General features: G+C 35.6%; 9 protein-coding genes across 9 annotated transcripts; 4 read left to right on the top strand and 5 right to left on the bottom strand. All coding sequences in view use genetic code 12, as the record gives it.

The window, feature by feature from the left end:
• Window positions 1–382: 382 nt before the first annotated feature.
• Window positions 383–2551, top strand: DEHA2F16082g (DEHA2F16082p; the record flags this gene model as incomplete). The annotated part of the gene is made up of 1 exon (XM_461058.1): window positions 383–2551. One exon carries the CDS (start codon window positions 383–385, stop codon window positions 2549–2551), a length of 2169 nt encoding a protein of 722 aa, XP_461058.2.
• Window positions 2552–2610: 59 nt separating this feature from the next.
• On the bottom strand, window positions 2611–3114 carry DEHA2F16104g (DEHA2F16104p; the record flags this gene model as incomplete). The annotated part of the gene is made up of 1 exon (XM_461059.1): window positions 2611–3114. One exon carries the CDS (start codon window positions 3112–3114, stop codon window positions 2611–2613), a length of 504 nt encoding a protein of 167 aa, XP_461059.2.
• A 214-nt stretch (window positions 3115–3328) lies between these two features.
• On the top strand, window positions 3329–5008 carry DEHA2F16126g (DEHA2F16126p; the record flags this gene model as incomplete). The annotated part of the gene is made up of 1 exon (XM_461060.1): window positions 3329–5008. The coding sequence occupies one exon, from the start codon at window positions 3329–3331 to the stop codon at window positions 5006–5008; it is 1680 nt and encodes a 559-aa protein (XP_461060.2).
• Window positions 5009–5164: 156 nt separating this feature from the next.
• On the bottom strand, window positions 5165–5494 carry DEHA2F16148g (DEHA2F16148p; the record flags this gene model as incomplete). The annotated part of the gene is made up of 2 exons (XM_461061.1): window positions 5165–5417; window positions 5475–5494. The coding sequence occupies 2 exons, from the start codon at window positions 5492–5494 to the stop codon at window positions 5165–5167; spliced, it is 273 nt and encodes a 90-aa protein (XP_461061.1).
• Window positions 5495–5975: 481 nt separating this feature from the next.
• Window positions 5976–7691, bottom strand: DEHA2F16170g (DEHA2F16170p; the record flags this gene model as incomplete). Its single annotated transcript, XM_461062.1, has 1 exon — window positions 5976–7691. The coding sequence occupies one exon, from the start codon at window positions 7689–7691 to the stop codon at window positions 5976–5978; it is 1716 nt and encodes a 571-aa protein (XP_461062.2).
• A 343-nt stretch (window positions 7692–8034) lies between these two features.
• DEHA2F16192g (DEHA2F16192p) lies at window positions 8035–11037 on the bottom strand (the record flags this gene model as incomplete). Its single annotated transcript, XM_461063.1, has 1 exon — window positions 8035–11037. The coding sequence occupies one exon, from the start codon at window positions 11035–11037 to the stop codon at window positions 8035–8037; it is 3003 nt and encodes a 1000-aa protein (XP_461063.2).
• Window positions 11038–11341: 304 nt separating this feature from the next.
• DEHA2F16214g (DEHA2F16214p) lies at window positions 11342–11437 on the top strand (the record flags this gene model as incomplete). The annotated part of the gene is made up of 1 exon (XM_002770787.1): window positions 11342–11437. One exon carries the CDS (start codon window positions 11342–11344, stop codon window positions 11435–11437), a length of 96 nt encoding a protein of 31 aa, XP_002770833.1.
• Window positions 11438–11632: 195 nt separating this feature from the next.
• Window positions 11633–12727, bottom strand: DEHA2F16236g (DEHA2F16236p; the record flags this gene model as incomplete). The annotated part of the gene is made up of 1 exon (XM_461064.1): window positions 11633–12727. One exon carries the CDS (start codon window positions 12725–12727, stop codon window positions 11633–11635), a length of 1095 nt encoding a protein of 364 aa, XP_461064.1.
• Window positions 12728–13563: 836 nt separating this feature from the next.
• DEHA2F16258g (DEHA2F16258p) lies at window positions 13564–14208 on the top strand (the record flags this gene model as incomplete). The annotated part of the gene is made up of 1 exon (XM_461065.1): window positions 13564–14208. The coding sequence occupies one exon, from the start codon at window positions 13564–13566 to the stop codon at window positions 14206–14208; it is 645 nt and encodes a 214-aa protein (XP_461065.2).
• Between the last annotated feature and the right edge of the window lie 920 nt (window positions 14209–15128).

Genomic DNA, 15128 nt, shown 5'->3' on the forward strand with positions numbered 1-15128 from the left:
ACCACTACTATTCAAAATTCTCGTTAATCAGGAGATAATAGCCTTATCTAACGGTTATACAAATGGTCTGGAAATGATTGTATATAAGATGAAAATCATATTTCCGGGTAACTGTCGTATATTTGATGAAGAAAGTAGCCATCAAAGAAAATGTTAAGCCGGTTTTAACAGTAAACAGGCAAGTTAATACAACCACATCAGCAGTTAATTGATAGATTAATATCAAGTAGACAATCTCTGAGTTACGTTCTATAACATTTTTTCTTTTTTAGACGATTTTACCGAAATTGCAGGCAATAAATTTTCTTTTTCACGCTTAGCACAGAACAGTAGCTGACGAGGCAATTGTTGATTTAGGGAAGAAATACGAAGATAAAAGAAGATGACAAGCACACCTAGTAATGAGGTGATTGAACAATTGAATCAGGCCCGTAATTTAGCGTTTTCGAGTAAAGAAACATTTCCACAGGTATTAAGACAAATCTTGCAATTTGCAAGCAATCCAGATATCCAGATCCAAAGATGGTGTTCTAAATTCTTTAAGGAATCGTTTTTGGCTGACGAAACAGTGTTAAGCAGAGCCGATAAGGTTGACTTGGCGATAGACTCGATCGACAGTTTGATAATCTTGTTAGAAATTCGTGATGCGGAAATATTTAAAGATTGTATTGATACAGCGATAGTAGTATTTAGACTAGTATTTCGCTACGTTGCTGAAAACGATGGATGTGGTGATGTATGGCAGAAATTGAATGAGTTAAAGAATACGTTAACTAATAAGTTTCAAAGCACATTTCCTCTAGCACCATCTGACGATGAAGAACATGATATGGTACGCAGCATAGATTCTAAGTTGGAAATCTTGAAATTTGTGATACTAGTAATTGACTATCAGTCTAAATCCCCCTCCAATATAACCAGCTTTTCTTTGTCACAAGTCCCACCAAATCATTCACTCATCAAACAGTCAATAGAGGCTGAAGCATACGGCCTAGTGGACGTAGTGTTGAAAGTTATTACCAATGATATACTCATACCGCCATTGGTCACTGCCGTATTTAACCATTTTTCAGTTCTAGCAAGAAGAAAACCCCAATTCGTTTCAAAAATGTTAAATGTGATAGAGAATTTTGACACCAATACAAAATTACAGTCAAATTATCAGACGATCGATGAATATAAGCTATCTAAAAAATATGTTGATAGAATCTTGAGAATTTTCTTAAACCATCTATTAAGGAACCAGCTAGTGCCTTCCAATTACACTTCTTCATTAAATAAAAAATTATCACTCTTGGTGAATCGCGGTGACGATATCAGAAAGAAAAACATATTACTGCCATCACCAGAAGATTCGAATATTAAGAAACGTAAATTTGACGGATTTGTTAATCCATCAAAAAGGTGCAAGACAAACGACTACAAAAATTTGTATTGCTTAACTGACTCAACCAACGAATTAAATAATTTTGATATAGCAACACTTCCACAAAACATGTTGATATCAATGACATTGGCATCTCTTAACAAGGTAAGCACTAACAAATTGAACAAAGCGTTGGATATTATTGGTGAGAGATATAAATATGCGGTGGCTAACTTTTCGCCTACAGAAATTAAAAAAGAGCAGGAGGGAGAGTACGATGATGAAGATAATGATGGTGATGACTTCAGCCCAGAAACTAACTATACCTTACCACCACCAAAAGACCTTTCATACCAAGATAAGAAAGAACATATTAATTTGATTATAAAGAACTTTTTCAAATTAGCTGATAAAAACGTATCTGATGTTGAAGAAAAACAAGAGTTGGGTGGTAAGGATACCGTAACTAAAGAATTAACAAAGATCGCCATCAAAGCGTGGAAAAAGGATTCTTGGTTTGTATTATTGACAAGATTAGCCACTCGTGGTATGAGAACAGTTGATTCTACAAAGACAGTTATAGGTTCAGAAAAGGTTGAAAATGAAAGCACTGATGTTGCTCAAAACGAGGAATTGAGTGATCTAATTAGACAATCTATTTTCGACCACTTCCTCGATAATGTACACTCAAGAATAGACTTAATCATTGAGTGGCTCAATGAAGAGTGGTACAGCGAGAAGGTATTCAACGAAGACGTGGTGTACAAACAATTAACAGAAAAATATATTGAGGAATATGAATCAAATCCTGTTGAAAATGATTCAGTTGAAGAGAGAGTTAATAGAGAAATCGATAATATAGAGATTCCAACCCCAACTTACAACAAATGGACTGGTAAGGTTTTAGACTCCTTAATTCCATTTTTGGAACCAAACGATAAGAAAATATTTATCAGATTATTATCTGACTTACCCTACTTAAATGAAGATTTAGTGTCGAGAATCAAATCGTTGTGTTTTGACCCAGTTAGGTCTAAAATCGGGTTTTTGTCTTTGCAATTCTTAATCATGTACAGACCTCCCGTAAAACTGGCATGCATACATATTCTCGAAGACCTCTCGAACAGTGACCAAGAGGACCTTAAAGAAGAGGCAACTAAATTATTGAAAAAATATGAACAATAGTTACCTTAGTGTATATAATTGTTCGTCATATATATAGAATCTACCATCATATTAATAAATTATTTTTTATTCTTCAGTGTTTTTGGCTTGTGTACTTTACTCCCCCCGTGTAATTCGTGTAATTTCGCTTCATTGGCCTGACCTAATCTAATAATATTTGACAATTGATGCAGTCGTACGTTTGAGAGTTGTTTCAAAGGTTGATTGGATTTCAGTTGTCCCTCGTACTTGTCTTGGTTTATCGCATTCTCCTCATAAAATTCACTCGTGTTGAATTCAGTCATTTTTGGTTCAGTCATGTTCTGTTCAGTTTTGTCTGAACTCTTCTCCGTATCCTGAGCATCATTTTGCCGTATTTCATTGTCTACATCAGAAGATTCTTCTTCATATTTTTCAGTAGTATTTTCCCGAAACTCTATATGTAATGGTTGGTGTAATACAATTTTATTTTTCGTATACTTATCGTTATTAAACACCTTGAATGACTTCAATTTTGTTGTACTAGTTGTCTTCGCGTCATTGTCGCTCTCATTTTCACTTGAGTATCCTTGTATATTATCCATCTTGCATGGGGTTGTGGCGTAGCGATTTGTAAAGAACTAGTTTTAAAAATAGACTCAAATTTTCTGAGAAACATTCCATCTAGAATTACACGATACGCCAAACGAATTTTTAACGATTAACGTCCAGAGGTATATATGTTTAAATTGACTGTAAGCTGAATTTTATAACTACTACTCTTAGTATTTCAGGAGGTACAAGTCAAAACTGTTAAAAATGGGTCAGAAAGATGCCAATTACGTCCAAGGTTATTTTGATCCACATAAAGAGATCGATAAATATAACTTAGATGATTCTACGTTTGATTTAATAAATATAGATAGGTTTCATAATACAAAAGCATCTACGGTATTTTCGTACATGTTCATATGGATATTAATGATGTTATCATGGGTTTTGCTTGCGGTCGATATCTATACTTGTTTGAATATATTGGTGTTTCATAGGTGGTCCAATGACGACTATAAACCATACGCGTATTCAGTGGCTAAATGGATATTTACAGGGTGTATTATTTTCCAATTTTTATTATTGATTTACCATTGGATATGGGCCATTCATACGTTTCGTACCAAGAATATTGCCCTTACCTACGTGAACTGGATTGCCCGTTTGCTTTATATTATCAGGTCATATAACTACCACTGTTTGTTTCACCAAATAGAACAGGACAATTTCTTTGATTGGGCCTGTTTTTTGAGCTACGGCGAGTTAGATAATGCATTACAGATTCTTGTGGCTGATACTCCAAGGCAAGTCATCAATATCTTAACCTTGAGGTATTATGCGACAGATGGTGATATACTGAATGATATTATCCAGAATATTAAAAAAATAGCCACTAGCAATTTGAGATTATCGATCATCTTATCGTTCATGTGTCTCTCGTTTGCCATTTGGTCAATTTTCTTTATCAAGTTTTTATTAGGTATGCTTTTATACATACCCGTAATGGTTAAATTGCGTAAAAGAGATTATAAATCGTTAAAAAAGTACTGCTGTGATGTCGTCAACGAAAACGTAAGAGTGTTGGTTCTCAAGAATCATAAGTCCAAGAAGACATTGCTCGAAGAAGGTATAGTGGATATCAAAGATATTAATACAAACCCCTTACTTTCATCTTCAACTACTAGTTTTGATTTTGATAATAAATTTGAAAATATGGTTCTGGGTATTGGTCACACCGATTCTAGAAATATTTCAGTACCATCAGCCATACACGAAGTAAATTCTGGTTATCGTTACAACGATAATTACAAACTATACAATAAAAGTCATACACATACATACGAATCCTTACCACTTGACGACCTTTCTTCACAATATCATGGTGTCAAACGAACGGTTCCCAATTCGTATATTCCATCCAATCTTCAAAGGGCATATAATACCAATGATTCAAACTACGGTTTTACAAACCCATTTGATGATATAAATAAGATGACAAGTAAAGATAATTTGATGTTTGCTAGATCTACACATACACCGGGTAGAAAGCAGCCACCTGTTGAATCAGATCCATTCGATGACGATGCAGCTTCAAGTCTAAATGATTCGTTTGATAAATCTCAACCATTAGCACAAAGAAAGTTTTCTAATAGTTCGCTAACGGATACAGCCTCCTATCCACCTAGAACGATTGAAAAACAACATTCTAAGTCTTCTTTGAGCTACGACAACCCAGTAAATCATAGGAAAGAACCACATTCATTACTTCACGCAAACTCAGGAAATATACCATATCCGTTAAGAGGAGTTTCAATGTATGAAGAAGCTAGTGATAAAGATTACGAAAATCCCGAAAAAATATCATCCAGCTCAGAAACTGGATACCCAGTAGAGTCAGCATCAAGTACAGATGATGACAACGACTTTGCATATACAACGCATCATTAGCTTCCCTATGTCCATTTTATTTTATGGGGCAAGCTTGCATTTAAATATAAATGTTTTATTAATTATACCTCATATTTGTAAATTAGAATTAAGTATATACAAGAATTCCCACCTTTAACCATTATTTACTATATTCTTCGTTAATTCCTCTTTAGTTCAAGATGAATTTTTCTTGTCTTCGTATTCTTTCTTCAACTTGGCTAATTCGTCATCTGCAATTGGAGGGATTGGAATATCACTGAATTCGTCTTTACTCAACATATCAACCGTGTATAAATAGACACCTAGTGGAATAGAAGTAGCTAAAGCCAAACCAATCATGTTTCTAGCAAAAAATGGAGCTCTGACTCGTAATAACGCTGGAGTCATTTCAAATGTTCTTGGATCACGATAACGATTATGTCCTTTTCTGCCGATAAGTTAGTATTCAAGTTTGCCAAATAATTTATTTCGTGCTGACACTTACGGTTTACCTAAAACAGCCATCTTAATTAATTATATCTATGAAAGTTAAGTCTATATTACCATTAAGTGTTTTCTTCAAACGAGAAATCTGAAATGGATTTTTTTGTGGTACGATAAAATGACAGATTAAACACGTGATAATAAGTATATATCAATACCCAGTACTTCGTTGACTGTCTATGTAAAAGAAGCCTTCTCTTCAAGATAATACAAGAATAGCCTAATCAGGGATGATACGGTCATGCGGTATTAGATTGTGTATGAAATTAGTATATGAGTTTGAAAAGAATATAGACTTTTGTACCTTGTAATTGCTGCAAAATAGTGATATTTTGCAAAAAAAGCTGAATACTGCTGAGGTAGATCAATCACTGAGTAGTTTTATAGCTGGGAATGCTTGCTACAATTCAAATTGTTACTTAATTTTGTGCGTTTTAGAAATTTTGTTTGAATGCAGAGTGTTCTATTAAATTAATTAATTTACAAAAAATTACGTAAAAGCCTAATAATGATTAATTCTCCATAATGTAACTTTACCACCTTCGTTACCAATAGCCAACATCTCATTATTTGGAGAAAAGGTGACCGAGGTAACTCTACCTAAAGGAGTACCACTGGTGGGCCAGTTGGAATACACCGAACAAGACGGCAAGTGGACTAATCTCAAGGCATCTTTCTTAGCTCTCGAAGCGATACACAATATTTGGCCATCTGGTGTAAAATTTAAGGAAGAAATAGATGTAACCAAGTTTTCGACAGTTTTAATGGGTTTTGGATGTCTTCCATCGGTCAAGGAATTACGGTCGTATACATTGACAATACCATTATTAGTACCAATTGCCAACCAACGATTTTTAGGGCCACCGAGTTTAATCTTTGTTATACCAGTACCACTATCATCTTGCCATCTTCTTATAATTTTATTATGATGCGTTGGTTCTTTCTTTGATTCGTTTTTCGATGCATTATCATTGGACAACTCAAATTCCCAGACTTCACCAGCCGAATTAATGACAATTATGAAGCTTTCATCATTAGCAAATTCAAAGTCCACGATGGTTCCCTCAATCTTGAAGCCCTTAATCCATTGACCAGTCAAACCATTTAATATATTACACCAACCACTGCTACCAGTAAGTCCGATATATGTACCTTTCGAGGAAATCTTAAAGTATTCCATTGATCTTTGAAATTGCTCATGACCATACATACGGGAAATCTTTTCGACTTCACCTGTGTTAAGATCCCATTTGTTCATGTAACGTCTTCTGCCACCAGCGAAGATTAAATTTTTATTATCTTTCGATGGAAATGGTGAAAAATAACAAGATGAAATTGGTGAATTACGCAAATGTAATGTAGTTACCACGTTGTTAGTCTTACCATCGATATGGTAAATACGTAATGTTCTATCAAAACCACCGGTCAATAATAACGGATGGGAGTGATGGAAAGATAATGATTGGATAGCTGCTTTGGAAAGTTTCGAATGGTTAGCATCTTTAAGTCTTGTAATAGAGATCTTGTTTGGTGATATTAATTTTAATTGCTTTGTAATAATAAATTGCTGTGTGGATGATAAGAGCTTTAAGACAGCATTATTATCGTTATTCGAAGCCTCTGTTATTTCCTCATCCTCGTTACCGATGACTTCTGCATCTGAATCCTCATCTTCCATATCATTCTCTTCCTGTTGTAATTTATCGACCCATTCAGGTTTTGGGTAAATCTTTTCAAATTGTGATCTCAATCTTGTTATATACGATTTACCATTTATAGTTGAATCTGTTTCAACTTTTCTTAATTTTTTCATTTTATCAGAAGAAAGTAATGAGATATTTAATCTTTCGTCATCACTATCTTCCCATGCAATTTCCGAATCATTATCGTCTTCTTCGTCATCTATCTCATCGTCTGATTGTGAATCTTCGTCGATATCCATCGCATCTTTATCTCCTTGTGCTTCATTAGTTCCATCATCAATATAAAACAATTGATCATCTTGCACATCTTCTAAATCATTCTCGTCGTCAGATGATTCATCTGAATCGTTACTGCCCTCATCTTGCTCATCAGAAGAATAATCATACAAATTATCAAGTTTTTTTAAATTAGTTTCAAAGCCCTGTAAATCTCCAAACACCAACTTTTCTAACAATATTTCTTCTTCGTCCTTAGGAGGGATCAGAACTTCATCTCCATTCCTATTCTTAGACATCGTGTTCGAATTACTCATGATAAACTGAAATGATCTGATTGCAGTAAATATTTATGTCTGCTCATCTTAACAAAAAAAATTTCACTAAGTGCACAAAAAATCACGTTTTACATTTTCAGTATTTTGTACCAAAATCTATTAGGATTTTATATCAGTATGTACATAGATAGATATAGATAGACTGATATATATCTAATGTTAGAATGCTATATACCATGTTTCAACTGTATAATATTAATCTTCCAACAAATAAACAAACAGATAAACTTACAACTGTTATATGCAATGAAAGCACCTTCAATTATCATTAAAAGCGATTTTATGAATTGTATACGTCTATTATTTATTTCCCTTTCAATTCAGTAACAAAGGTAATGAAATATTTCTTGAAAGCTCTTTGGTCCACTTTAACTAGATTAGTACAGAAATCCGTCATTAATTCCAGTGAAAGGCCCATATTAGTCAAGTAATTCGAAAGGAACGTAAGATATTCATCACCTCTCTTTTCTTGGTAGGTTTTTAACAAAGATGCAATTTCTTGTCCCACAAGCCTGTACTGTGCATCCTTCAAATCAAATTCCAGTTTCTGGAATGGCAATTCAAAAGATAACTGGACCGCCTTATTCATCAAGTATTCATCGACTCCTTCTAGCGGGGGAAGACTTTCGCCATACTTATCTTGAGGATCATTAATTTTACCACCATGACCGCCCATAACTGAAACAACATTAATAAGTTGAGTTATGGCCAATTTTGAGACTGTGGGTTCAGATGTATTATAAGCGTATACAAAGAAACTCTCCAATATGATTGGAAATTTTTGTTTGTTAGTTTCCGTGATCAACAAACTAGATGAATGATTAGTGATAATAGCACTAATAAAATTCATATATGACTTTTTCAACGACTCCTTATCTCTGATTATATCAGGCATGGATTCGTATTCATTATTTTCGCCATTATACTTTAATAACGAAAATATTTTGTCCAACAAAGGAGATAATAAATCGTTTAGTAACTTATAAATATTATCATTGCTTTGAAAGTTATGAACAATTTGACCTAAGAAGTTCAAAAAGTTGGTTAGCTCTGAAATTTTCAAATTATTAGCAGCTAAGATGATAGAAACTAACTTGCTTAAATGATTGTTGATTTCCTCGTTTAAGATTGGAATAAATCTAGCAAATGAGAATCTAGCTGCATCTCTTATGATTTCAAATTTTGCAAAATTTTCCAATGTAATTAGAACAACTTGGGATGCATTATTAATTTTACCGACAATTTCTGCTGAATACTTATTATTATAATCATAATCATAACCCCTAGCAAACGTACCAATCGCCATGAGTGAATGATGGGCTTGCAATGCAATTAGTTGTTGATTAACCTTATCCTTGTTCGAAATACAATTTTCTAGGTCATTGAACAATGGCTGAAAGATCAAATCAATCATTCTTACCTTTAACGAAATATCCACAGATAGCAAAGAAATCAATAATCCAATACTTTCAAAAAGGTTCAATTGGTTATTGAAATTACCATTTTCAACGGTGTCGTTATCCTCATCCTTTGTAGGTAACTCTGCCTTTATGACAAGCAATGGCTGTAATTTAATGAACAAGTTCTCAATGAAAGATGAGTTGTTTAATGTTGGCTTGGTTAACTTGACAAATCTAAAAAATAAATACCACGTTCTTAATCTCACTTTCTCGGAGTTGTTGAATAAGCCTAATGGTGAAGAAAACAATTCCAAAATTCTTAGGATAACTTCTTGGTTATTGATATTAGTATTTAAAAAGTTATAGTGACGAACTATTAGTTCAAAAAATCCCAACTGAATTTTTGGATGGTCAACTTTTAATACTACGTCTGAATTAATTAATTTAATTAAGAACTCTTGAACCAAAACGTAAGGCTTCGAATTACCTATCTCTTGCTTCGGTAAGTTAATCAAATTGTTCCTTAATGATTCTGTAAATGTATTTAATTCAAATAAGCCTAGTTCCAAGTTTCTCCAGTTTACCTTATCAAAGTCACTAACGTTAGCAAAAATAGATTCATTAATAACTATTGGTATAGCCTCCAAAAATAATTCTGGCTTTAAAATAGCAATGGTATCCTGGAATGTCTTTAGCTTTAATCTGACTTCATTAAATTGTTCGGTTGATTCATCATCAGTGCCATCATCATCATCGTCGAATTTCATTTTTAAGATAATTTTATTTAATAATGATGATAACAATTCAATAGATGCTAATTGATTAAACTTCTTGCAGGTCAACAAATATTGCTGAATGAAAGGGAAAATTTGCTGGGAAATATCGTCGTATTCATGAGACAAGAATTTGAAGATTGAGGGCCATAAGTTTAAAAACTGTTGATTAATAGAATCAAATAATTCTAATTCGGAAGATTCTAAAACAATGACTAATTCTAGACCTACTTGATTGGATAATTTAGCAATATTTTCCATAAATTCTAAGTCATCATCATTATTAATTGAATTAATGATTGAAGTCAAATTCAACAAAGAAATCAATTCCAATTTATTCAAAGGCTTCATTTTCTTGGAAATAACCTCAATCAAAGTCAAACATGTTTCATTTCTTTGGTCTGGTTTATTAAGATATTGGAATATAATGTTAATGAAATCGTTAGAGATGAATAAGGTAATCTCCATCCAGTTAATATAGTATCCAATGATCTTCAAGAAATTATTTAAAACTTCATTGTTATGCTGTATTAATTCTGGGTTTCTTAAAATCTTTTGCCAGTTGTCTACTAACAAATTCATGTCATTTGTACGAATCTGGTCCTTTAATAGGTTATTTCTGTCTTGAACTTCTCTTGACCTAGAAATGAATTTGTCACTAATCTCCGTATGCACAGCAATTATAATTCTACTGTATATGTCGATAGCAATTAGGTTATTGTCTGCAATAAGCGCTAGCAAATCCTTCAAAAAAGTTGGATTGATGCTCAAATAAGTGAAACAGAATAAATTACCCATTATCCCTGCAAACTTATTCTTCAAGTACACTGGATCATTAATATTAGAATTAATTACATAGTTCAAGTACTGAAACAAATCTGAGTTTAATTCGTATAACTGTTCATTATTCAATTTCGTAATATTCTCATCAATCACCTGTAGTATAAAAAACTTGAATTCTTGGTTTAAAGGCGAATTGCTGTTGATGGATTTTAATAAAATATCTAAGCATGATTTATATCCCTCCTCGGTTGATTTAATTTGATTAATGAATTCAAATGCTTGATTCTTTAAAACTAAATCACTGGTACCACTTAGAGCAATTTCGACTGCCTTCAGAATTTGTTCATCCATTTACTGTAGTTTTCAGTCGTATATATATATGTGTATTTTTGTTCTTATAGTCTATATTGGTAAATGTAACCTGTTATATTTCTCTACGAATTATTTCGTGGTATATGGGGACTATTCTATTTATATTCGATCCTATGCTATAGCTACTTTGACATGCAAGTATGATTCGAATCATAATATAACAGTGTAGACTCAAACTGAAAAAAATTTTTGTTTTTCGCACTCACACGATCTATTGTGCTGTCAAGAAGACTAGAAGGTCGGACTACTAAAGGCTACAAATGAATTATCTACAAGAGAACATATGGTATTACTGGTGTTTGGTTATGGAAACGGGACGCAGTATTATCATGTTTTGTTATTGCAAGGAATTGGATATTCAAATAATTTGACAGAGTGATTTTCATAATCTCTAAGTAGAGTCATGATAATGGACAAGAATATAAGTAGTGAGTCATTAATGGGGAATTGTAGTCCATTCTTGCAATGGTAGCATATTTACGTTAAACTTTTATATATACGGGTGAAATTGATGACTCTTGATTATTTCTTAGGTACCACTTTCATCGAGCTGATTCGCGGAGATCAGATACAATCATTCGAGGGTAGCGTACTTCTTCAAATGAGAAGGTAAAGCGTCAAATAAACCCTTTGATTGTAACCAGCTTTTAGAGAAGATACGATCACTATATTTGTGAGCTGAATCAGCTAACAAAGTAACGACATTCGAGCCTTCTGGTAAAGATTGGGCTACTTTGACAGCAGCGACAACGTTCAAAGCACCAGTACCACCGATGTATAATCCCTCTTCATCTAATAAACGGTACAACATTTCAATTGATTCCTCATCGGTGATTTTTAAAGCATCGTCTACCAATGGGATTTCTTGTTTCAAGTTATCGGTAACTCTACCTTGACCAATACCTTCAGTGAAGGAAGAGCCACCTCTTTCCATCGTTTCTCCATTAGACTTGATGTAAGAATACAAGACGGATCCTGGTGGATCAGCTAAGACACATTTGGTTGCCCCGTTGGAGATTTCCTTCAAATATCTGGTTACACCAGCAAAAGTCCCCCCTGTACCAGTGGAACAGGTGAAAGCATCCACTTTACCGTTCAATTGAGACCAGATTTCTGGCCCAGTTGTTTCAATATGTGCCTGTCTGTTGGCAACATTATCGAATTGGTTGGTCCAGGCGGCATTTTCTTGAGATTCAGCGAACCTCTTAGCCTGGTGGTTATAATTTTCTGGATTGTCAAATGCAACCGCTGGAACTGGGTGTACGGTGGCCCCCAATAACCTCAAAGTTTCAATCTTATTCTTAGATTGGGTGTTCGGCATGTAGATCACACACTTATAGCCTTTAGCTCTGCATACATGGGCCAACCCGATCCCCGTATTACCAGCAGTACCTTCCACAATGGTTCCACCAGGTTTGATCAAACCCTTCTCTTCAGCATCGTTAATAACATACAATGCAGCCCTGTCCTTAATTGATCCTCCTGGGTTCATAAATTCAGCTTTGGCGTAAACATTTCTTCCGATCTTGTCGGAGATCCTGGGTAACCTGAGAAGCGGTGTGTTCCCAATTGCCTGTGGGAAACCGTTCTCTGATACCAAAGGCACGAATGGAAGCTTGATATCGTGATTTCTGCTTATAGTCAAGCGACGAATGCTGGTTCTAATCATCTCTGTGTGCTCTAAGTGTTGGTCGAATCGTACACGTTATATGTTTCGATTTTTCACTTCTATGTCCCATCCGAGAATCGATATTAGGATCACCATATTGCACGTGAACACCCAAACCCCAATATCAACACGATACTCTCCCAAATATCTATAAGTTCAGCCCACATCCATTACACGGCATCCACTATCAGAACGACCAACGTTTTAGTTGCTATCGTCTCCGCGCCTGGTATACATGTCTAATTCCACTGGACATTCCAAAGCCATGAATGTAATTTTGTGGACAATAGCCTAAGTATGCACAAATTCTACATATTCCAAAATAGTGAATAAGCCCTGAGGGTCTTCTCGGTGTTTGGTGATCACCATGCTCCATTTACCTTCGTTTGCTCACTATTTGTCGTATCTTGCGAACAGAAACCAAACAAGAAACTAAACCGATATGCCTAATTAGAAAATAATAGCAAAGTTCGGAACTATGCATTGTTGAACCCTGTACAGGCTATCATTGGCGAAGTACGATGGAATTTAAGTCACACTACGCCTATTATCCAGTTTTTGTCCCAACGCGCATATCCATTGATTTTCGGTCTCCGCAGTATAACCGAAATGCTAAGAGAAGAAAAACCCGCCATACCGAATGCATTGTTCAACCTTACCTTTCATGCTTCCATTGTTGACAGGATGGGTCCACTACGTAGGTCTGTATATAGGTCCCATATTTTTAATAAACGTTACACCTTATCTTGGGTGCATTGAAAAACTATATATATTGGACGTCGCCCACTATTCCATAGCTGTCCCTCTCTTTGTCTTCGACTACGCCCTACACATCGATGCTTAATAGAGACCACCCCTACACGAATATAAGGCATCCGCAGCCGTACCAGCTAACATTGCCTTCATTCAATGAGCTCTTAACAAGCATTCCATTACCCACGGATTTCACACAATATTCTAAGGGTGCTTTACCGGCCCCTGCGAACATTCATGCCCATCCACTTTCTGGTGCGATGGGTAACGGCGTGGCCCTGACTATTGGTGGTGCGATCCAACACCCGACTATAGGTAGTGTGCATGGTGCGCAATCGCCGCCCAATAGCACTCTGACAGCGCACTTGGTCCACACCGGCCAAATACCGCCTATACCGCCTTCGCTACCCGGGCCTGCGCAGGATCTCCCTAACACTCCCTACACGCATTCCACGGTTATCGACCAATTTAAAATCCCGACGCCTCCCCTGTCCGCGTACTCTTTCAAAGAATCTCGTATGAAAGACAAACGCAAACATACATGTAAGGTATGCCAGAGGTCGTTTACCACATCGGGACATTTAGCAAGGCACAATAGAATTCATACCGGGGAGAGAAAACATTTTTGTCCATGGCCGAGTTGCGATGCAAGATTCGCCCGGCAGGACAATTGCATGCAGCATTACAAAACCCACAAGAATGGCAAGAAACGAACAAAAAGGTTCTAGAGGGAGGGGGGGGGGGAGCTGCAGAAAATCTAACTACATAGTACGATTAATGATCAAACAACATAACAAAATAACAACATACATGTGCAATAGAATCCGTAAAGTGCGTAGATGGGCGAGATGGGGGCTGACAGGTATTCCCGCTTTTCAGCTGGACGACCCTGAGAGCAATAGGTCATGTAGACATAGTGCCAATAGCATGAGCACCCACAATCTTGTTGCTGGCTAGAAAACATGCTTGCGCTGTAATGATACGTATTGCTAAAAAAAAATTCCGATGGACCCATCGTTCCACACCGTAACAACACTTAATTTGTTTGAGAAGTCTTTCTCAGTATGCCAATCGAGACCCTTTATCTTAGCCAATTACGTTCATGCACATCACAGTATGAAGCTTGTGTAATCTACGTATACGTGTGGACCAATAATTGCTTTGGGATAGTGACAATGCCGCATGATCTTTTATGCCGTCCCAACCTTGGTGAACAATTGGTTCGGTCCGGTAAAATCGATTTCTGCATACCAACGGTATCACGGCTAAAAACCCTGTTCCCCATATCAACAGGTCGTCACCTCTGGGCGCTGAATATGGATCCTGCCGTAAATTGTTGCAGATTACCATCATTCGAGCGCTTCGTGCGTTATTGTTGAGCACTGAGCCTATGATGTGTCCCTATTTCTTTACGTAATATTTATAATCAGTAGAATTCTAGTGTGTAATCAGACTGAGACTGCACCATTAAGGTTTGGGATTTCGAACTTAAACGTTACGGAGGAAAAGTTCTAGCGCCGACAAGAAGTCCTTCCAATGTGAATCATTTGGGTAGAAGGAGTGGAATGTTGGATTTTACAAACAACATTCGAGATTCCGGAATAGAGAATCAAGAATCTCATCGAATCGCAAATTTAAGATCTATAAA

This window comes from Debaryomyces hansenii (assembly GCF_000006445.2).
Source record: "Debaryomyces hansenii CBS767 chromosome F complete sequence".
In the NCBI taxonomy this organism is placed as follows: Eukaryota; Fungi; Ascomycota; class Pichiomycetes; order Serinales; family Debaryomycetaceae; genus Debaryomyces; species Debaryomyces hansenii.